The sequence below is a fragment of the Rhinolophus hipposideros genome (assembly GCF_964194185.1).
Source record: "Rhinolophus hipposideros genome assembly, chromosome: 26".
NCBI classification, from domain to species: Eukaryota; Metazoa; Chordata; class Mammalia; order Chiroptera; family Rhinolophidae; genus Rhinolophus; species Rhinolophus hipposideros.
In genome coordinates, this window is record NC_138072.1 from 21,989,953 (window position 1) to 22,013,191 (window position 23,239).

Sequence of the window (23,239 nt, forward strand, 5' to 3'; positions counted from 1 at the left end):
TCTCGCTTACACTGTTGCTTTGAGAAATCTGCAGTATAGTTGTCATTCCTTCAGAAGTGATCTGCTTTTTCTCTATGGTTGCTTTTAAGCTTTTTATTTAACTGTCTATATTGCAATTTCACTCCAAAGTGTCTATGTGTGGATTTTTTTTTATTCATCATGTGAGATTCACTGGGGTTCTTAAATTTGTGGGTATGTGTTCTTTATCCTGTCTAGGAAATTCTTGCCCATCAGCTACTTGAATATTTCCTTTTTTTCATTTTCTCTTTTCTCTCCTCTTGGGATTCAGTGTCTGTTGAGCCTCCTCATTCTAGATTTCATGTCTCTTACCTCTTTTTCATATTCTTCATCTTCTAGTTTCTGTACTGAAATTGGGGTAATTTCTTCAGTATTGTCTTCCATGGGATGAGTTTGAAATATCCCTGATTATATTTTTCATTTTTAAATGTTATTTTGTTGTTGTTGTTGTTGTTGTTCTTTTTTACAGACTTTGACAGTCCTTTGTTTGCTCATTTAAAAAAATTTGGTCTTCATTTAATTTGATCAGACTTTAACCATGTCTTACATAGTTATTTTGATATCAGAATCTGATATATAATTCCCATCCTTGGAATCCTGAGAGGCCTAAATCTGTTGTTGTTTCTGACTTTTACTGATAGCAGATATTACCTATATGTTTGGTGATTTTTTTTCTTTTAATTGTGAATTCATACTTCACTGATTTTACCCTATGGGAACCTGGAATGCCTCAATTGGAGTTATTTTCCTCCAAGAGAGCTTTTGAGTTTGTTTCTACCAGGAGCAGGAGACCACTACCAACGTGAGTTCACTTTGGTGTGATGTGAGGGTCTTGGCTAAATGGGGAGACTTAGGCAGCACTACTTATGCACTGTAAATGACGTTTCACTCACCAGCTGACTGCATATGACAGTGGTCCTATAAGATTATAATAGATCTTTACTGTACCTGCTTATGTTTCCATCTGTTTAGATGCACAAGTACTTACTATTGTGTTACAGTTGCCTATAGTATTCAGTCCAGTAACATGCTGTACAGGTTCGTAGCCCAGGAGCAATAGGCTGTACCACACAGCCTGGGTGTGTAGTTGGCTGTCCCATCTGGATTTGTGTAAATGCCCGCTGTGGTGTTTGCACAAGGACAAAATTGCCTAACAACACATTTCTGAGAACGTGTCCTTGGCAAAGCAAAGCATGACTGTATTCCATCATGCAATGGGTGTGGGCTAGGCCTACTAACCATGGTCATATTATGTATAATTGCCTCCGGGAAAGCACAACTTTCTTTTGGTTTCTACTCATCAATCAACGTTCAACTCACTAGCCTTTTAAAAATCTTTATTTTCTTTGGTCCCAGTCTATTGGTTAGAATAACTTTCTTACAATACAAAGTACAGGATAGCTTCCTCTTCCTCCCAGTATAAGACCTTGTCTTGTTTTGTTTCAAGTATAGCAGAGTTCTCCAACCTTGGGTTAAGAGAGGCTACTTTCCCTTTCCTCTGGAGAAGAGGGGGGTCTCGTAGGGAAGATAGGGTGTTGAGGACAGGTGAACCAGGGCCCTGAGAGTAGATGCATGGAGAGAGTTTGTTGATAGAAGATCTCAAAGTAGAGCGAGGCAGAAGTACCTCCACTGGTTGTAACCTAGTCTCTGCTAAGCCTCCTTAGGAGCCATAAGAAGCAGGTTTCAGAGAAGGGGGGTGGGGGTGGGGTGGGGGTGAGGCAGCAGCAGATTTCCGGGCTCATTCATTGTAGGTGCTCCAGCCCCCAATCAAGGGAAACAACAGTGCGCTGTTTTTGTTTCTGTTTCTGTTCATGTGTCAAACATGAGAGGGAAATTGAGCCAAGGGAAACCACTAGTGACATTTGATCTTTTGTTTCAGATACCCGTTTATGGTGATAAGAATGCATACAAGATCACCATAATGAAAACCTCATCTCAGACTACAAACTGTGCCTGAGAAAACTGAGGGAGCTCGACAACCCGGCCATCTCTGGAGATAGTGATTTCATGGCTGCACAGGATTGGGAGTTGACAAGTGATTTAGGGTTATTGACATACATCATGGTTTATGTGATACGGATCCTCTTTAGCTAATTATTGATTTGTTTGTTTTCATTTCTCTTATTTTGCTATGATGACCCTATAATATTAAGTCCTCCTGGGTATTGTCAGCTGCTACCCCCACAACTTGTTTTGGTTCGATAACAAGGTCAAAGAAACTGACATTTCTGGGCCATTTAGGCTTTTATTGAGGGCCCTGTGCTTTCCTGTCTCTTATAACCCTTTGCCCCCCTCCACATTGACAGTATTCAATGAGTTTTGCCAAGTCCTCACTATAATAGTAACAGCTAACATTAAGAGTCTTTAGCCCAGGCTTGATGCTATGAGTGGGATTTATTGGTGAACACGCAGGCATGGCCCTCCCTTACCCTCACTGAGCTCAAAATTGTCCCTTCTTTTTGACAATCCCAACCCTCTTATTTAACCTCACTAGGGATGCTCAAAGTAAAAATGGTTGCTCCAATGTTACTATAAAATACTGCCTTCCTTGAGAAATCAAAGACTGATTCTGAACTGAAGGTTAGAGAAAAAGGTAGTATTGCAAATAAAACATTTTTCTAATTAAATCTGTTGAAGTGACATCTGTTAATAAAAGTATATAACTTTCAAATGTACAATTCTATAACACATTTTCTGTATATTGTATTTTGTGTTCAACACCCAGAGTCAGTTCTCCTTCTATCACCATATATTTGACCCCCTTTACCCTCTTCGACCCCACCCCACCCCCTTCCCCTCTGGTAACCACTATACTGTTGTCTGTGCCAATTAGTTGTTTGTTTGTTTGTGTTGTTTGTTCATTTGTTAGAGCAGTGCCCTTAAGTTGGCAAAGGGAATAGGGCTAGTGTGGAAGGGTGGGGTATACAAAGAGGAAAGGCAGACATGTGGGCACAGGTGCAAGTCCGTGGCTTGATGTGATAGTGGGAGACATATATTTGGTTTTCTGTATGCTTTTTGCAAATGAAATAAAATTTTTGGTTAAGATACTTATGTTTTAAATATAATGATAGTGATGGCTGAGATACTTACTTTGGGATGAAAAGGTTATCTTTAAAATCTGAAAAGTCTTAAGCTGCTGCTGTGAACATTGAAAGAAATGGTGTACTAATAGTTTAAGACAGTTTAGTGACTTTTTCCAAATTGTTCTTTCTGACACTGCTATCTGGATGTTTTAAAGTATTTCCTTAATAATTGACTCTATTAAAATAGCCCCACAATAATTAGTTCCCTTCATCTAAACACCAGCTATTTGTTTAAATCTTTGAGTCTGAAAATTCTTCTTGCTATTTTTTTTCTCAGAGTACACTACATCCCTGTTTCCTGGGCATTCTTTTATGTAGTCTAGTCTGTTTTAAAAATTGGTAAGCTAGTTGGTTCATTCACTCAATTTACCGTTTAGAGCTACTTTCCAATTCAAACTACTAACTGTGGGAACACAAGATAATCAGCCACTTATTGAGTTGCTGACATAGATGCTCGTCCTGAAAAGGGGAAGGGATAATTCTAAAATGTTTAAAATACATTAGAGAAAGGCTTTCTGTTTGTTGGTTGGTTGGTTGGTTGGTTGAGAAAAGGCTTGGTACAGCTCTCTGCTTTTTAGGAGTCACTGAAAGTCAGGATCGCAAAACTCACCAAACCCCCCAGCCCACTCTGGTACTTGATGCTCAAACTCCCCTTTTAGCATCCCTGCTAAGGGTTTTCCACTCTTTACCTAGTTCAGTGCCAGCCAGGGAAGTATCCACGTTATTCCTCTGTATCATAGAAATTATACACCAAGAGCACATTAGTAGGTTTCTACTTAAATTAATATAAATTGTATGTAACTTTTCAGGTCAGTCAAGAGACTTTTCAGTTGTTACTCAACAAATATAAATCAGGATTCTGCTTTTTATGTAGGTACAAATGGGGACATGAAGGTAGTACGGATACCTCGTGCCACAGGTTGAGGAGCTGAGAATCCTAACCATTGGTCACTTCACAGGTGAGGGCACAGAGAGACGTGGGAAGTCAGAGCTCCAGGTGCTGTCCCAACACTACCCAAGGAAGGTCACTGTATCTTTATTTTCTTCCAACCTTGACAGTGCTACAGACACTCATCTCTGACTTATCTCAGGGTGCCTGGATTACTGCAAATTCCGATCTCATGCTCTTGACTCAGAATTTTGGTCAGAAGATTAAGTGGATAATCTTTCATGTTTAATAAGACAGCCGGACACAACTACTCATCAATTTTTTCCCCTTGTAAGCACATCATGCACACAGAGTAAAGAGAAACCATTTCAGGTGAATGAATTTAATGTTTGATTCTTTTTTAAGCTAGTGGTTGGAGTTAATTCCAGCTGATATGCACTTACCCATTTGTGACCTAAACCTCAAGGTAGGAAGTTTTCTAGAAAAATGATATAATTGGGGAGGGAGGATGAACAGGTGGAACACAGAAACTATTCTATGTGATAGTATAATGGTGGATAACATCATTATACATTTGTCAAAACTCATAGAATGTACAACACAAGAGTGAACTCGAATGTAACGATGGGCTTTGGGTGACAGTGATGTGTCAATGCAGGTTCATTGACTGTAACAAGTGTCCCACTCTGGTGGAGGAAGTTGGAGAGTGGGGACAGGCAATATATGGGAACTGTATTTTCTGTTCAATTTTGAACCTAAAACTTCTTTAAATAATAGTCTATTGAAAAATTGACTTCACAAAGCTTTCAGCTATGAACTTCAGTTTTGAATAAGCACAACTAATTTCCAAAATGTTCTTTTGCTGTTAACAATTTTGAGCAATTTTTAGATAAATTAGTAAATTTTTATACATGGCAATTTTAAAACTACAATGAAGGTTTTTGATGAGGGACTTCTTAGGTAAATTATTTGGTTCATGAAGACTCACTCTAATTTAGTTGTATATATATCCAGAGACGTCTGAAGAAAGCATCACAGAGTAGAACACCAGATTTCAAGACAGTTTAAAAATAAGACCTGAAAATTGGGGGGGAAATTCTCTCAAGTAATATTGTAAAGTAATTGAAATAATTGAATATTTTCTCTGGGTGTTCTGATTGTTTTATAACCTGGTGGCAATTGCAGACTGGTGAACATAGCTAGTATTTTCTAAGAAATAGTGAGTTGATTTTATTATATTGCAGAACAGAAAGTGAACCCTGCAATCATGGAAGAAAGGAGAGGGGTAAATGACCTGTTTCACTCTGGGGGACTATAAGAGCCCCTAGAATGTTGTTTAGTGTGGTGACTGGTCCTGCTTCTGTATATTGTATTTTGTGTTCACCATCCAGAGTCAGTTCTCCTCCCGTGACTGTGGACAGGCGCAGACCGTGAGAATTCCCCTGGGATCCCAACCCTAAGAGGCATTAGGTCAGAGGCCTTATCATGCTTGGCAGAGTGTGTGCTATGCTTGTCTTTTCTGTGTGAAAAGAACACAGAGTCTTTGCTTAACATTCCAAATGCAAGATGGCCATACTGCTCAAGTACAAACGGTGTATCAGAGAGATCATTAAAAGTCCCAAAGCAGAACAAAGGAAATAATACAAAACAGAAACTAGCAAGTGTGCGATTCTGTTAAGGCCAAATGGAGTCCGAAGCTGAGTCAAGATGTTGGCAGATGAGAGAGAATAGTGCACAGGAGGTCGGGATCCTGCCCCACTAAGGCTGCACAACAAAAATCAGACTCCACTGGGGGCAGAGGTGGGTAAGAGGGTCCAGTACTGGAGGAGGAAGTATGGATGTGACGCTTGGAGAAGAAGCCAGGATGAAGCAACTGACTGGACTCAATAAACATACTCCATTGAACTCAGGAAAAAGCAACTGAATTTGGAGAAACTATACTTCTTGGGGCTCCTAGTGACTGTGGGTACAGATTGACAGAAGGGAAAACGTTGGTGAGAGCTGACGCAGGAACACCTCCAGAGCCACTTACGACCTTCTCTGCCTTTCCCTATCAGCAACCCCCATGCCCATAACCCTGTCCCTCTCCACTTCCTGTGAAGTCTGTTTTTTTCCATTGTGCAAACTCGGTGTTGCCCTCAGTGTGATGTACCCTGGACCCTATGAAGTGGACCAGAGAGGGACATGAAAGGGTCAAGTCAGGCTGTCCCAAAGTGCGGATAATTACGTAGAACTTCACGACTATGTGAAGTCTTTTGCATGATAGAAATTAGGAGGAAGGGGGAAATTCGCAGAATTATTATAGAATTCCAGTTTTCCCAATTACTTAGATTTAATCGATTGCCCATCACATTATATATTAACGTCTAGCCTAATACCATGTTTGTTATGTAAAAGGTTTTATCCAAACTGCATATATCATTATGTAAACTTCTTTACAAATGGAAATAAATCTAACTTACTCGAGTTTATCAGCTTTAATGCTGTTAAGTGAAAATGCTGGAGAGTGTGACAGCTGAGTAAATATTTAAGAAAAACAGCACATACTTTAGGAAGGTATCTAATAACAAGCCGCAGGCTAACCAAGTTCATTCGCTTTCCTTTTAATCCCTATCACTTGTGAAAAGACAAGGAGAAGAAACTCCCTCAGTAAAATTCAGAAATCCTATCATCAAGCAAATAGGATTTCTTGATTTATAATTCAGTTACAGGCGCAAATCCACTTTTTAAAAAATTGCCATGGCCCGTTGTTAAAACACCTGTACTATCTGCAACTACAGTTGTTTAAACACAACAGATTGCCAGTGCTCAGCAGGTACATTAATCACAATTCAGCCTGAAAGTTACTGGTGTTATTAAATTTCCACCCCATTACCTTGACTTTTATTTAGCACTATTCATTAATGAGTTCCTCCTTCATTAGAAGTCACAAGTTAACCAAGCCATAAAATCATCACAGAAACACAATGCATATGATGATATCTTGGAAATGTAACTACTTCGTGCAATCTTGTTACTTCATAAAGTCTCTTAAAAATTACAGTAATCTACTCAAGACAATTCTCAGGCCGTTGCTTCAAAAACCACTAGGTATAGTCTTTCCAGTTGTGCTTGAGAAAAACAAAACAAAACAAAAAACTCCTGAAGGAATGGATTCCCAGGAATTGGTCTTAACCATTCCTCTGACGACTGTGGTACTCTCTGAGTCTTTTTGATAGTCACCAAACACCCCTCTGTTTAAGGAGCTGTACTCTGTTGCGTTAATGAAAGGCGGCCAGTTTCATCTCACTGCCTTCTGCAGGACCGTTTCTGTGCAACGCAGCCACTTCCCAGCAAACGTTCAGGCACACCACACTCAGGATTCATTCTGAGAGAGATGTCTTCTAAACTGAGATCCTAAATAACATTAATAAATATTTCGTGACTATTGTTCGTGGGAACTGAACAGCCATTAAAAGTAACTTGGTATGAGAAGATGGAGTCCTCGAACATTTCACATTCTAGAGGTCTACAATACACATAAACACAGGTAACACTAAGTCCTAACAGAGAGCAGCAGCAAACTGTTACTGCTAAGTGGAGGTCTTGGGTAGGACCTGGATGGGTAGGCCATCCGACTCTGGATGACTCACTCTGGCTATGGGGATGAGATAGATGATGAGGTTGTCCTCTCAGAGAAGAGGAAGACATAGAGTGGGACGGAGGGGAAGGGAAACAAAGAGATGAGAGGGATGAAAGATCATTTGTAGTTGAGAACAAAATGGAGTGAACCTGCAAGAAATATAAACCTGAGTGTGTGTGTGTGTGTGTGTGTGTGTGTGTGTTTGATGTCAGTGTGACTACATTCCAAGATTAATTTTGACTTAAGCACATTTTGACACTTCCATGGCTGATTCTGTTTGGCTCCATTCTGAATCAAGGGAAATAGAGTCACAGCTGTCCCTGGTAGAATTTCCATCAGTGCTGGCCCTGACCTTTCTCAGATGAATAGATCTGGGAGGCCTGTAAATTTTCCCATTTGATAAATGTGGTCTATTTTTCTATACCTCAGTTCCAGATAACTAGGTTCATCTAATCCAGCTGATGTCAGTAAATCATAAATTGCCTAAACTACAGCAGGCACACTGTGGTTCTTCCCGGGCTGCCAGTGTCCTGATCTGCACTTCTTCGTGTCCCACCCTCAGGACATCTGTGAAGGTTTAAAGAACATATGCCTACAAGCTGAGGTTAAGAAAAAGTAACTGTGAATGGAGTACCCGACTGAAAACACGACTTCCTGAAGGGCACATCTGTTGCTTTTGTCTAACCAACATCGATTCCTTTCTATTAACAATTGAGGGTAGCACATTCACTGTTCATTTGTCTAACTCCCTTTTCCTCATTTTGTGCACTCTTGTGGGGCGGACAGTCCAGGAGCTTGCTCTCCCCGTTCAAGCCAAGCTCTAGAAGGAATTTGAATTTTGATAAGAGGGACAAAGGACTACAAGGGATTGGAATTGATCAGCCCAAGGGTGGGGCCCTGAAAAAGACTGCTTAGAATCTGAACGCTATCTCCATGGGAGGTGCAAGTGGTGGTATCTTCTATCAGTGTCTCCACATTTTTTTTCATTTGTTAGTCTTTTTAAAAAGAATTTAGCTAGAGGTGATTTTTTGGGGGGCTTGCAACCAAAGATTTAGTGTATGCACTTTCCTTCCTTTATGAAAACTTTCAACCATGGCATTAGGGATGGAAAGGTGCAAACTGCATCACTGAGGAATCTGCAGGAAGCAGAGGTGACATCACCAATGCGGCTCACGATGCTAGTGTTAGTGCACCTGATTTTAGGGGGAGTGAAGGTGAACAAAGAGACCAGGGTGAGAGAACAAAGAGGATGGGAGTCTGTTCACAAAAGACTCATAACACTCATAACAATTAACACTAACACAGATCCCAACAGATGTCATTATGAATGAATTTGGGTACACAGTATCTGATGATAAGCACCTGCGATTTCTAATTTCACTCACCAAGAAAAAATCCCATCCGTCCCTAGAGGTTGTGTGTCAGGCTTCTGAGCTGAAAACACATAGGCGGTATCCTTGTTGCCGCGACTTTCTGGGTCAGGTAACCAAACAGACAAAAGCTCTCTGAGCCTACAGTGCAGTTTTTTGCCTGCTGTCCTCTTTCTGACAACTAACTGAGCAAACTGACCACTCATAAAAAATCTAGAAGGGCTCTATCTATAGACCATGGATTCTACACTTGATATCACAAGCCCTGGAGGACCTGAGATTAAAAGTCCATTAAAGAATCTGAGATTTTATAATAAAAAATTTATAATCCACCTTTTTTAACAACAAAAAATGCCCAGGATTTTTTTTTATAACATAATCCCCAGGAAGTATGTGTTACCAATAACAACCAATGCTGCACAGAGACAAGGAACCTTGAGAAAACCTTGAGAAAATTTCTTACCACTGGATTTGGTAAGAGAAAAGCTTTAGTAGAATGATGGGGACAGAGCCCATTCATGTGAGGGAAAGAGGAGATTGGGAGGATAGAAAATAAAGGAAAGATGGAAAAAGTAATTGGAAGAAGCAAGCAAAAATTCTTTGTTTTTAAGGTAAGGAAGAGCTGGGCATGCTGGAGGCAGAAGAGAGAATTACTGAAGAGAAAAAGGCATGTGCCCTGTGCAGTCCGGTCCCACAGGGCTCTGTGCTTAGCAGAGCCCTGCATGTCTTGAAATTCTTTATTATATTTTTGGAACCAGGATGCTACCTTTTCATGTTGCACTAGGCCCCATGAATCATGAAAGTGCTCAAAGGTATAAAGCACTGTGTGTGATGAATGTCTCCCCAAAGACGCCCACAGCCTAACCCCAAGAACCTGTGCATATGTTACTTTATGTGACAAAAAGGACTTTTCAGATGTGATTAAAGATTTTGAGATGGGGAGATTACCCTGTATTGTCTGAATGGATCCTACGTAATCACAAGGGTCTTTTAGGTAGTAAAAGACCTAAAAAGAGTAAAAGAGGGAGGTAGTAGAGTTAGGTTCAGAAAGAGAAGGCATGTGACAAGGGGATCAGAGGGAGTGAAGATGACACAGTGTGATGTACAGTCATGAGCTAAGAAATGCAGGTGGCCTCTAGAAGTTGGAAAAGGCAAGGACACACATTGTCCCCTAAAGCCTCTAGAAGGAAGGCAGCCTGGCTGATCCGATTTGGACTTCTGACTTCCAGAACTGTAAGATAATAAATTTATTTTTTTTGTCGCTCCTTAGTGGTAATTTGTTATAGAAGGGATGGCTAACTTATAGACAGCACACAAAAGGGGACGTATTGCTAGTTTTCTAGACATCAAGGCTATTAATAAAATAGCAGCTATCATTTATTGAAGACCTCCTTTGTGTCTATTATCTCATGTCATCCTAGAACAATGGTGGAGGGGGCATTATTGTATTCCCTTATAGGCGGATAAACTGAGGTGCCCAAAGGTTAAGTTACTTGAAAACCACATAAACTAGAATGTTTATAGAGGTGGGAGCTGAACCCACTCTATGTCACTCCAAGTTTTTCAGTGTGTTTATCCCCATTCCCATATTTCATTATGCACTGTTGGGCTTGTTCCCATTCTTTAAACGTGCATTGTGTTGTACGAGTGTGTGTCAACCTAGGAGTGGGAGTGAGGCAGGGCACAGGATGGCAGCCACCTCCGGACGTACAAAATGAACGAGGGGCCGAAGCCACGTCTACAAGCGGCAGGTGGCTTACTAGGTTCCCGCCGTGGATAAGGCCGCAGGACAGTGACTGAGACGAAGAAAGCGCCTCCGATTTGACATCGAAGATCCTGATAGTGTACATAGGTACTGGGCGAACTTGGACTTCGCGACGGTGCGAGTTCAGGGACGACGACACAGGAGGCCGGGCCGTGTTTCCAGGACAATCGGGAGGAGAGGGGACGCTCCGCCGGCCCCCACCTCCCTTGTTTTGGGGCCCGCGTGGTCCTGTCTCATTGGCCGCCTTGGAGTCCAAGTCCGCGAGGCGGAGCAGCGCAGGGCCAGGCTCGCTCTGCTGCGGCCCCGGCTTTCGCGCGGGACCACAACTCCCATAAGGCCTCGCGCTCGGGGCGGGGCCGGGCGAGGGGGCGGGGCCTCCCGGGGTGAGGTGGGGGCGCTCGGCTCTCCGCCTCACTCGCAGCTGCCGGGCGCTCGGACCTCTGACCCTGGAATCTCGCGGCCGCCGGCATCCGTCCCTGTGGGTTGTCGCCCGGGCCACCCGCCGCTCCCCGGTCCGGAGGGGCCCGGCCGGCCGCGGTGCAGAGAGCGGGCAGCATGAGCCGGGGGGCCCGGCGGGCCGGCGCGGGGCGGGGGACGGCCGCTGTGCGGCTTCTGGTCACCCTGAGCCTTCTCCCGGGCGTCGTCGAGGCCCAGGTGAGCCGGAGGTGGCTGGGAGGCCGGGCGGCCTGAGGGTGGCCGCGGGGCGACCTGACAGGCGTCCAGGAAGCGCGGCGAGCCGCTGGTGCGCGCGGTGGCGACACTCGGGGTGACGGCGGGGAAAGGAAGAGGGTGCGGGTCCTGTAGGGGTTTCGTCCTGAGCTGGTTTGTTAAGTGGCCGGGAGAGCGGCGGCAGGGCCGGGAGCGGACGCGTCCGGGCCGTGAGCGGGAACCGGCGCAGAAACGGAGACCCGTCTCCGAGAACGGGGGGGCGGGGGCCGGGGACTCGGGGACCGACCGCGGCCTGCGGGCGCCGCGCAGAGCGGAGAGGACGGCGCTTCACTTCCTGAACTTTGGCACTGGAGGGTCCCTGGGCTGTCACCTGTGTTTCACCGCCTTGTGCTGCCTGCCGAGGGGCGTCCAGGTGCGCCCACGTGCGAGGCCGGGGTCCGGGTCAGCCTGCCGCTCGCAGCCGGGACGTGATGGCCAGGGAGTAGAGCTGACTTTCGGGCTTGTCTTGGCGACGCTTACACAAGTGCTGTCAGCATGCTGGACACCGGACGGTTGGCGACAAGCTCTGCTCCTAAGAGCTGGGTTTGGTTGTTGCACGCTCGAATTTGAATCGACAGCGGCCAGGTGCTGCTGTTCCGTCTGCACCTGCTGCGAGTGGCAGCACTGCCCAGCGACGGAAAAGGTGCCTCAGGTGGCCTGATAGCCAGGGGAGAGGTGGTTTGAAGCAATTAACGCTCGTTGCTAAGAAAAATGGGAGGGCACTATGAGTGTCACCATGTAAACATGTTTTTCTGATTTTATTCAGACACTTTTCACGGCGTTACGGTGTTCTGCACTAAATCTCACAATGGGATGCATTTGTGTCCGTGTGTGATTGTTTTTTAATGACTGATTTGATGAAAATAAAAGGGGAAACTTAGTTTGAATTTTGAGGAGCACGTTAAAAATGCAAGTTCTCTGGCCCCACTACCAGATATCCTGATTTAGGAGATCTGGGTATGACCCAGGAATCAGCATTTTAAATGTGTCTTGTAGGTAACTGTTAGCCTTTTCAACCCCGCTTGGAAAACAAGTGGAAATCTGGGCATACCTACCTGATTTATGAAAAGAAAATTCTGGTAAAATTTTTTTCTCATTACTAGTTGGACGTTTGGTTTTGAGTGGAATTTACATTTAGATATTTTTCTAAAATGAGATTGTTCTCTTTTTATATAGCATAGTAATTGTATACTTTGTCCCCAATCTAGAAGTTGATTTTTTGGTTTCTTCACTTGCCACTAATTATATGTATCAATGTTTTATAACTGCATCTGTACTTTAAATTTTATTGCACCTGTACTTTAAATTTTATTATATTGCATCTGTCCAAATGAATATATACAGTTTATCAGTGAAAGATTTGTGCGTAGTCAAGGTGGCATTGTGCCAAACAGTCCTCAAAAGTAAATACATTGGTTTTTGTTTCCAGTGGTACTTTCTCATACGGTGTTTGATCGTATTTCAGATAGTACTTTAATCTGTAACAAGTTTCAATATATATTCTCTCATATTGTTGGATATATCTCTCAGAAGTGGGGCTCTTGAGGTAACTGAAGTTCAAAAGCTTACATGACTAGAAACATGACTTGTTAACTCAGTGAGCAAGATGAAGCTGGAACCCCAGGGAGTCCCTTTCTGGTCTGTACAGTACACCTCAGGGTGTTTGTTTCTTTGTCATATAGAAATAAAGTGCAGGGAGACCCAGGAAAATGAAAAAGAGGAACTAAGATCTTTAACTTCTCTTCTACATAGTAAATTGGAAGCAAAACACTGAAGCATAAAGGGAAGAAGCAGATTTTTTGAAAAATATCTCTTAACAAGAAATCATTAAGGAGATGAATATATTGACTATATCTTCTTGCAATAAAAGCACAAAATTATTTTTGAGCACAGAAAATGATAAGCGTTTGTATATCTCATACCCCATTTTCTTTTAATGAAATGCAAATGTGCTTTGTAGCGTGGCAGAGCCCTGGGAACTAAAGACACAGTACGTAGTGAGATAGCTAGTTGTCTTCCTGTAAAGTAGTTTCAGTCAGATATATTTTTAAACCTTTGTACATACATTTCGGAGGTGGCATGAAACCCAGGAATACACAGAGGGCCCCCCCAAAATGGAAAGCCACAGTCTTGGGACTCAAATAGTGCTGTTCCAGTGCATTACCCTGGGGATTTTCCCAAACCCTGAAGACTGTGAGCTTCTGCTTTAACAGTTGCATGGGATGGAATAGGTAAGACATACAGCCTGTGTTGCCTGGGGAGAGGAAACTAAAACGAGACCTCACCATGAAACTTGGACTCTGAAGAGCTACATACACTCTCAATATAAGGGCGAATGAGAAACAAATCCCACTGTGAGTAAGGGGAAAGGAAAGAAACTTGAGAGGGCGGGGGGGGGGGGGGGCGGGGGGGGCAACTCCCTTGAGAATTTGTAGCCATGAGCCACTCTTATACAGGTTTGCAGGCCATATTCATGCCACCTGTGCTGGGAAAGGCTTTGAATGGAAATTTTGATTTATAGCAGTCCCGGGCTGGTTTGCCCCCAGCTTACTGGTAAAAGCAAATATCCATCCCTGCTAGAGAAATTTATTTTCAACCCAGGTCCTAAAAAATTCTTGAAGATAAAGTGCCAGGAAGAGTAGTGGCTAACAGTCACAAATCACAAAACACACAAGGCACCATGAATGAGGTATTAGCAACATAGACTATAAAAGTAGACCTGTAATGACCTCAATTCTGAAAATATCAGACATAATTTAAAATCATGTTTAATGTGTTTAAAGAGAGAGAACGAGAAACTTGAAAGTATAAAAGGAATAAAGGACCAAATTAAAGAATGACCTAAAGAGATTAAAACAATGAAACAGAAGCTCTGGAAATGAAATTAGAAACTCAGTGGCTGGATTAAGTAGCTGATTATACCCAGCGGAAGAAATTATTATTGACTTAGACGATTATTTTGTCTTTTTCTTTCTACTTAATCTTCCAACTCCTCCTTCCCCCTCACTCTTAGCTTCATACTTTACTAACAAAGTTGGATGAGCCAGAGCAGCCCATGTCTGTGTACCTGCTGGTCTCAGTCCTACATCTTGACTTCTGTCGATTCCCATGGATTTCCGTGGATAAACTGTTCGTACTCTTATCAAAGGCCAATCCTTTCTCCTTCAAGGACCTGGCTTGAGCAAATCTGCCCTTTCTCTCCCGGATCGTTAATTTTTCCTTCTCTAAAGGGACAGCTGTGTACTGTCATCATAAAACGTGCTGCTCATGCTACGATTGTCAAGTTCTCTGTTGACCCACCCATCTCTCTGCTCCATTTTTCTGTTCCCCTCTATAGAATAAAATGTCTTCAAAAGAGTTATCTTTGTCTCTCCTATTCTAGACCTCGCTCCAGCTCATTCCAGTTGGACTGTCGCCCCTCCCACTGCTCCGAAGATGCTCCTATCAAGGTCACAAATGTCTTCCTTGTCGTTCAAGCCAGTAGTCTTTGAATCTTCTCTTTACCTAGCAGCAGGATTTTTTCACAGCGCACCACTCACTCTCCTGGAAATACTTATTTCTTGTGGCTTCTAGGATACGAGTCCTGTCTTCCAGGCCAGTCTTTCTGAGTATCCTTTGCTTGTTCCTCCTCTGCCCTTGACCTCTAATCATTTGACCCTCAGGGTTCAAATCCGATACTCTTTCCTCTCTATCTTGGTGTCTCATTTAGTCTCTTGGCTTTCAACACCATCCATATAACTGACTCTCAGAATCTCCAGGCCGGGAGTGTCAGCTCTAGACCCTATCTCCAGCTGCCTTTCAGCATCTCCACTGGGGTGCTTACTAGGAATCGCAAACCTGACGGACCAGGAGCCACATTCCCGATCTTTTCACTCAGATCTGCTCCGCCCAGTCTTCTCCCCCTTAGGCTTGTGCTGCGGCCACACTGACCTCCCTGTTCCTGAAACACGGTCATGGTCTTGCCTGGAGTCCTTTGGACGCCTTGTACACTCTTCTCATCTATTTATGTGGCTTCACTCGCTCCTGTTCATAGATTTCTTCTGAAGTGTCATCTTATTTGACTTGGCCATTTATGTCAGTTGTTACCTTCCCTGATCATATAATATAAAAGAGAAAAACCCTCCATGTTCTTCACCTTGTACTTCGTATTCCTTTTACCATCTGATTGAAACTCCAGTGGCTTCCTATCTCACTCAGAAAGGTATAATACGACCATACATTTAGTTTGTGTCACCTGGTCCTGGCGCAGAGCTCCTAAAACCCTTAGAATTTCCTGAGTGGTAAGAGTGCCTTTTGTTTTTCATAAGAAGCCCTTTTCAGTCGCACCCAAGTTTTATGCTAATGTAGTAACTTAGGTGGGAACCCCTAGATGGCCTCAGGATGGAACTGGTCATTGGAAAGACCAAGTGATTAGAGGACAGGAACTTGTAGCCCTACCCACTGACCTTCAGGATGGGGAGACGGGTGCTGGTGATGGAGGTCTGTAAAAGTTTTTAAACCCAGGAGGTATGATGAGCTTCCGGGTTGGTGAGCACATTGGCTGGCTGGGTGGGGTGGGGGGGGGGGAGGCTGGGAGGCATGGAAGTTCAGCACTTGCATCTCCCAGTAGCGAGGAATCTCTTCCATTTGGCTTTTCAGGAATTGCATCCTTTACAATAACCAGTAAACATTAATAAAGTGTTTTCCTGAGTTCTGTAGCCATTCTAGCAAATTATCAAACCTGAGAAGGTAGTCGTGGGAACCCCTGATTTATAGCCAGTCGGAGAAGTGCAGGTGGTCTGGGGCTTGGGAACAGCATCTAAGAAGTCCTGTGGATCTGAGCCCTTAATCTGTGGGCTCTCCTCAAACTCCAAATAGTATCAGAATTGAATTGGGCACCGAATTGGTTGGTGTGAGAAAACACCAAACTTGGTAAAAGCCAAAAATCTGATAATGGTCTCTTAATTCTATTTTTTTTTAACCTACTACATACCCACTTTTTTATTCCTCAAAAACACTGGGCCAACTTACTGCCGTAGGGCCTCACATTTAGTATTCCCAATTCCTGGAATGCTCCCCCCTCAAAAAAAAAAAAAAAAGCATGGCTTGCTCCTTTCTCTCCTTCAAATTTTACCAAAATTTCAGTGAGACCTTTCATTACTATCCTTTTTTAAATAGTAGCAGCCCCAATTCTGCAATACCTATCTCAATTCTCCAGTTTTCTTCCATATTACTTTATTATCTACCATCTGACAGACTTTGTACTTTGTTCATTTGTTTTTTTCTCTCCCCCTATGAAAGAAATCCTGGAGGGCAGATATTTTTGTCTGTGTCTTTTTTCTTCTAATTCTATATTCCCAGCACTTAAAACAGTGCAAGCCTTATGTTAGACCTTCAATAAATATGTTGAACGAATAAATAAATGAATGGAAAATAAATTAGAATGAAGCCCAGAGAGATAACAGATAGTACATGTTCAAAAGAGCTTTAAGGGCATGGAGAATAGAGAAGCTCTGATATGTCTGAGTCGAGTTCCAGAAGAACATAATAGAATGGGGAAGAAGCAGGATTGATTCTTGATGTCAATATGAAAATGAACCCAATAGAAAAATGAACAAAAGACATGAAGAGACATTTCACACAAGAAGAAATGCAAATGTCTTATAAAAACATAAGAACATTGTAGTTCATTAGTGCAATTAAAAAACTAGATACCCTTTTGTTTTTACTAGATTGGCAAAAATTAAAGCCTCTGTTAATATCAAATATCAGTGAAGATATGTCTTAGCAGTAACTCCCATCCACTGTTGCTAGGATTGTAAATTGGCACAATTATTTTGTAAGTAAGCCTGCCATTTTCTAGTGAAACTGGACATATACTTATAGCAATTACACTCCTAAGCATATAATCTGGAGAAACTCTTATATACTATATGGAGAGATGAACAAAAATGTTTATATAGCATTGTTCTTTAGCTAAATCTGGAAACAACCTAAATATAGATGATTGGTTTCTTATTGCTGCTGTAACAACAAAAAAAGTCCCACAAATTTCAACATAAACTTGTAGTTCTGAGACCAGAAGTCCGAGAGTGGATCTTCCGGCGTTAAGATCAGGGGTCAGCGCGGCGAATTCCCCCGAGGCTTTAGGGGAGACGCTCCTGCCTTTTCCAGCGTGGAGGCTGCTGTGTTCCTCGGCGTGCGGCCTCCTCCCCAATCCTTAGAGCCAGTGGTGTAGCATCTTCCAGTCTCTCTGTGACTCAGACACTCCTCTCTCCCTCAGTCTAATGTTACTCTCTCAATAGCCTTAGCTTAGTCACATCTGCAAAATCCCTTTTGCCACGTGAGATAAATTCACAGGTTTCAGGGGTCTGGGCATGGACATCTTTGGAGGCCCTTATTCTGCCAGTGTACCATATGAACCAACAATAAAAGAACTGTGATACTTTCATATAGCATTTAACACTCACAGCTACTGTAACAGTCGTCGTCTTGGGTAGATGTCAAAATAAAATGTTATCAAAAGAAGCACATCACAGAACAATCCACACATTAGATTTCTATTAATATCAAAGTTCAAAATCAGAAGGAAAAACTTTACATATGTTGTTTAGGGACACATCATTTGCGATGAAATTACAAAGAAAAGTAAAAAAAAAAAAAACAAAAGTAAGATTTTTCACCTCCGTGGGAAGGGAGGTGGCTGTGATTAAGGAGGGACTTAAAAGATACGGGCAGCATTTCTCGTTTACTTTTGTAAGTTTGCTGATACACAGGTTTTTGTCTTCGTAATAGTTTTCAAGAGTTAGAAATATGTACCTGGTAATTTCGTATACCTCACCCCGGCCCCTACCACAATTAAAATATTTTAAGAAATAAAATATAGTTTACTAACTAAAAGTCAACAATTTAAGAAAAATTGATAAGAAAGAGCAATCACTGGATAAAATTTTTTTAAACCTACAAAGTTATTTCTAGCATTTTTTTTTTCTTCCTGCTATTATTTAGGGGCCAGAATTTGAAGTTTTCTGAGTAGTTAGACAAATGGGGTGAAATTTGGCAGTTACCGTGTTTCCCTGAAAATAAGACCTAGCTGGACAATCAGCTCTAATGCGTCTTTTGGAGCAAAAAATTAATATAAGACCCGTTATTATATTATATATATTATATTATACCCGGTCTTATAGTAAAATAAGTAATGTCCATGCCCTGACTCCTCTTATAGTAAAATAAGACCGGGTCTTATATTAATTTTTGCTCCAAAAGATGCATTAGAGCTGATTGTCCGTCTAGGTCTTATTTTCGGGGAAACAGTAATGACAAGACCTTAGTAAATGGGATCACAACAGACAGAATTCCAGAGCCAAAATTCTTGGTAATGACCCCTGTTCTTTATCTCAGGGTAACAGAGCTCTAACTCTTCATATCATAGGGAGTTTGGGGACACATTTACACTCCTGGGAAGAAAGCATTGGACAGAAACAAACCACTGAGAAGGACTGGTTTCCATTCTCTGGCATTCTTTGCATCTATTCCTCCTACTGGTCCCATGAGTCACCTGTAACAGGCTGAGTCCCATTTACTTTTTAAATTTTAATTTTAATTGAGGTAATTGTAGATTTCGTGCAGTTGTAAGAAATAATATGGAGAAATGCCATGTACCCTTTATCCAGTTTTCCCCAATGGTAGTATTTTGTAAACATGTAGTATTATAACCAGGACATTGACACAATCTACTGATCTTACTCAGATACCTGGTTCCTTGTCTCATCTGTGTATGTACGTATGTATGAGTTGCATGCTCCTTATCGCATGTGTTGTATGTACCCTCCACCAGTCAAGGTACTGAACAATTTCATCACACTAGGATGCTTCCTGTTACTCTTTTATAACCCACCCCCTCCTTCCCCTACCTTCACTCCAGCTACCATCCCTAGTCCAGTCTCTAAACCTTGGCAACCAATTATCTGTTTGTGCTCCCTTTCTAAAACTTTGTCATTTCAAAAATGTTAAATAAATGAAACCATACAGTATGTAACCTTTGGGACTGGTGTTTTTCACTCAGCATTATTCTGTGAAGATTCAAAGAAGCCGAGCATGTCAGTGATCTCATTTTAAGATTTAGCTGAAGAATGTTTTATGGACTTTTTGGATTCTGAACTCACTTTGGAAATATCAGTGTATCTTTGATTAATGTATATTTTGCATAGTGGATAAAAGCATGTATTTTAAAGTGAGACAGACTTGGGCTTATGTCTCATTTCTACTTTGGAAAAATTATTTTAACATTGCTAAGGCTTAATTTCCTTACATGTAAAACAAAGATAATAATATCTGTTTTGTTGGGTATTTAGAGGATAAATGAGATCCATAACACTCTTAGTGCCATGACCATCACATAAGGGTTCCTTGAATGGCAGTCTGAAAAAAAGGTAGGGTTACTACAGCAATGTGACGTCAGTCGTCTTGGAAGGAATTGCTTTGGCATTCCAACAACTACTTGGACTTTATACATGTTTAGGCAAGGGAAGAAGCAGCCGTATCTTGCTTTTTGACCACTAGACAAGACTATTTTGTTCTTCAGAGTGGGGACATCTAATCCTTCTGTTGTTTTTTATTGAATTGACCATACTAAAAAGTAAGTGACTGCTTTAATGTTCTGTATCTTAATGAGCAAATACTAGCTAATCTGAATGTATAAATTATTGTTTTATATAACAATACAGATTTGGTAAGGTCGAAACAGGTTTTAAATTGTATACATACATTTCTTTCTAGGTCACGGGAGTGCTAGATGATTGCTTGTGTGATGTCGATAGCATCGATAAATTCAATACCTTCAAAATCTTCCCAAAAATGAAAAAATTGCAAGAGCGAGACTACTTCCGTTATTACAAGGTATGGTTATAATTTTTCATTCCATTGGTACCAAAGAATTTTATATAGCTGTCTACAGATGTGACTTTTATCACCATGTGAAAGCCCATTTTAACTCTTCTCAGCACCCTATGTGTGTCTTTTGTCACAGAAATGGATTAAGTATTGCACTGAAAACCTGTTAGTCTTTTTGAACACTAAGAATCTGAACCCTCTTCCTATATTTGAGGAATTCTTTGTCTTTCAGTTTTGGTTTTGAGGCAGAGACTCCTCCCTAACACAAAAGCTGAATGCGAGGACTTATTTTGTCAGCCTCCCTTGTACCTTAGGTTCTGTCGTCTAGACACACCTGCACAGGTTTTGAACGGAGCGGAGGGCAGTGGCCTGTGCCAGCGTTGCTGGCAATGTAAAGTGCCAGGGCAGCAGACGGTCACTGGGCAGCTCACTGGAGGGCTTGCCAGCCAGGCTGCGGACACACACAGAACACCAGCCACAATAATACTGCAGAATTGGTCCTGAACTCTATTATGACAGTAGTCTCCTCTAGACCTTCACAAATCAGCAGTGGTAGTTTAAAGGCAGCAGCAATAAGGCATATTCAAAAGGACAGTATTTTACATTTAAGAACAATATACTCAGAGCTGCCGTTGTGCTTTGCCTGCACTCTTGCTCTCAGTATTCAGTTGGGTGTATTCCTTGATTTCATTTTTTAGTATATTTTAAGAATTAAGCAGATTTTCTCTTTTATCCTGTTTCTGTATATGCTATCTTAGTCCTTTAAATATTTTAGAGGATAAAAAAAATCCAGCATTTCAGTAATTGTAAGTAGTGTAAAAGGTAGCAAATTAGAGAATTAAAGATTTGGGAATGATCTCCACCCCCAGGTCAGCACCAAGAATACCCAGAAAAGGTGAATGTTTCTCCTCTATACAAAACAATGCAGCTCCCGCAGACTTATTTCACACAGCAATCTATGCTTAGAGAAACTACTGAGTGTCTAGTATTCTGGGCATTTCACATGCATGAGACAGATGGGAACAGCTTCTTCTCATTCCGCCTCTAAATCTACCAGTCTGTCTGCGTTTCTAGCTGATTTCTCTTGCTCTTTTTTTACTACTAGGTTTAACCAGATTAAATTGTTGCTGTTATAGGTCGGAATGGTTGAATGCTGCCAGTTTCACATGGTTCGGGCTAGTACAATGGAGGAAGTGTTTCTTGTATCAAAGGTCATCCTGTCACAGAACGCCCCGATCACATCTCCACTCACGGTGTCTCAGCCCTCACTCTACCACTTCTCCCTTTTGGGATTATGTCTTCTATTTCTGTATCCCCACAGGCCTGGTCAATAGTAGGTACGCAAACATTTGAATAAATGAATGAGTATCTCATTTAATCTTTACACTGAACACTGTCAGGTTAGTATTAGCCACATTTTATAAATGAAGAAACAATGGTTTCGGTATCCCAGGCAGAGTTGGATTAAGAAAAGTTGTGGGAGCAGCTCGCAAAATTGAAAGATAAGCTGAAGTAGCATACTTCAGAAAAGGGAAAATTAGAGTGGCCACTAATGACCATTCTCTTTATGGGCCACCAAAATATTGGGTCTAATTCACCATTTACTCGTATTTTTGCAGCACTTTATGCAAGAGTTAGATTCCAGGGAGAAAGGACTTCCTTCTAATGAACAAAAGAGGGGAAGACACTTTGGTTAACACTCCTATTTGCATAAATATAAGGGCAGTCATTTTTTTCTTAAAGGGAAGTTAGGAGGGATGTAACAGAAGAAGGAAACATGGAAGTTGGATAGGCAAAAATTACAATGTGGGCGTTGGCTAGCCAACATACAATTTACCCATATACATGTAATTTAAAGAATGTTCTAACCAACACCATGAAATTATTCCCTATGGAACCAGCATATACTCATACCCTCTACACAAGGAGAGTAATGCAATGATCTAGTTAATGCATTTAGCTTTAGATATCACCCAAGTCAAGGATATTTAGATATGTATTCTTCTTCTAGTTCTCTTAATCTCTGACTCAAACAAAAAGAAAATGTAACCAGTATACTCTACATATAACAGTGGCAGAAAAGGAAAGCTAAGAGAAGAGGTTAATTTTAAACACACTGACATACTTAGATTCAGCAAGCAAGGAAATATAATTAGAAGCAACAATATACCTCTATCAACTGACCAATCTGATTAGGGAGACAAACAATAAACAAGTAGGCAATACCATATAATTTCATATGGCTACAAGTGCTTTGGAGAAAAATAAAGCAAAGTAGGAAATACAGAGGAAGAGGGGTGCGGAGGGTGGGTAGCCCTATTTTAAAGAAGTTGGTCAGGAAAGGAAGGTATTCATGCTGTCCCGTTTGAGCCAAGACATACTTACTGTGAGAGAGTAAGCCATGCCAATACCTGGGGTGAGAACACGCCAGGGAAGGGGAGTAGAACTGCAGATATGAAGGGCTTGACTGCAGGTAGAAAGGTTTCGTGTTTAAGGAATAAGAAGACGACTGGCATAGCTGGAAGAAAGTGAGTGACAGGCAGAGTTGGAGAGGAAGGTAAGGGCTAGAGGAAACAAATTAGAGGAGGGCCTGTTAAACACCTGAGGATGTTGGATTTTACTGTAAGTGTGGTACAGAGCTATCGGAGGGCTTTGGAGCTGGCCAGGTTGTCACAGGTTAAGTCCCCTGGGAAGCCGACTCCGAGACAGTGATTAGTGTATGAGAAGTTAATTAGGGGCTACTCTTGGAACCAATAAAATTTCCCAACAAATTAGGTAAAGGAAAGGAAGGGTGGGGAGAGGGAGAAGTAAAGCTGTGATGCAGCCTCAGTGCAGGCCTTGGGGACCTCTTAAGATGGGATGACCCTCAGAGCTGTCCCCACATGAGCTAGAGGTCTAGGCCACCAGATCCTT

At 41.9% G+C, this 23,239-nt stretch overlaps 1 protein-coding gene across 2 annotated transcripts in view; it reads left to right on the forward strand.

The window, feature by feature from the left end:
* The first annotated feature begins 11,159 nt into the window (after nucleotides 1-11,159).
* The window catches only part of ERO1B (endoplasmic reticulum oxidoreductase 1 beta), a 49,950-nt gene continuing 37,870 nt past the window's right edge, over nucleotides 11,160-23,239 (forward strand). For both annotated transcript variants that reach the window (XR_013992658.1, XM_081039142.1), the window contains exons 1-2: nucleotides 11,160-11,401; nucleotides 20,213-20,332. Coding sequence is in view for 1 of the 2 variants with exons in the window: in XM_081039142.1 (XP_080895268.1) it covers nucleotides 11,303-11,401; nucleotides 20,213-20,332 (219 nt within the window). In the remaining variant the exon portion in view is untranslated. The remainder of the gene's footprint in view (nucleotides 11,402-20,212; nucleotides 20,333-23,239) is intronic.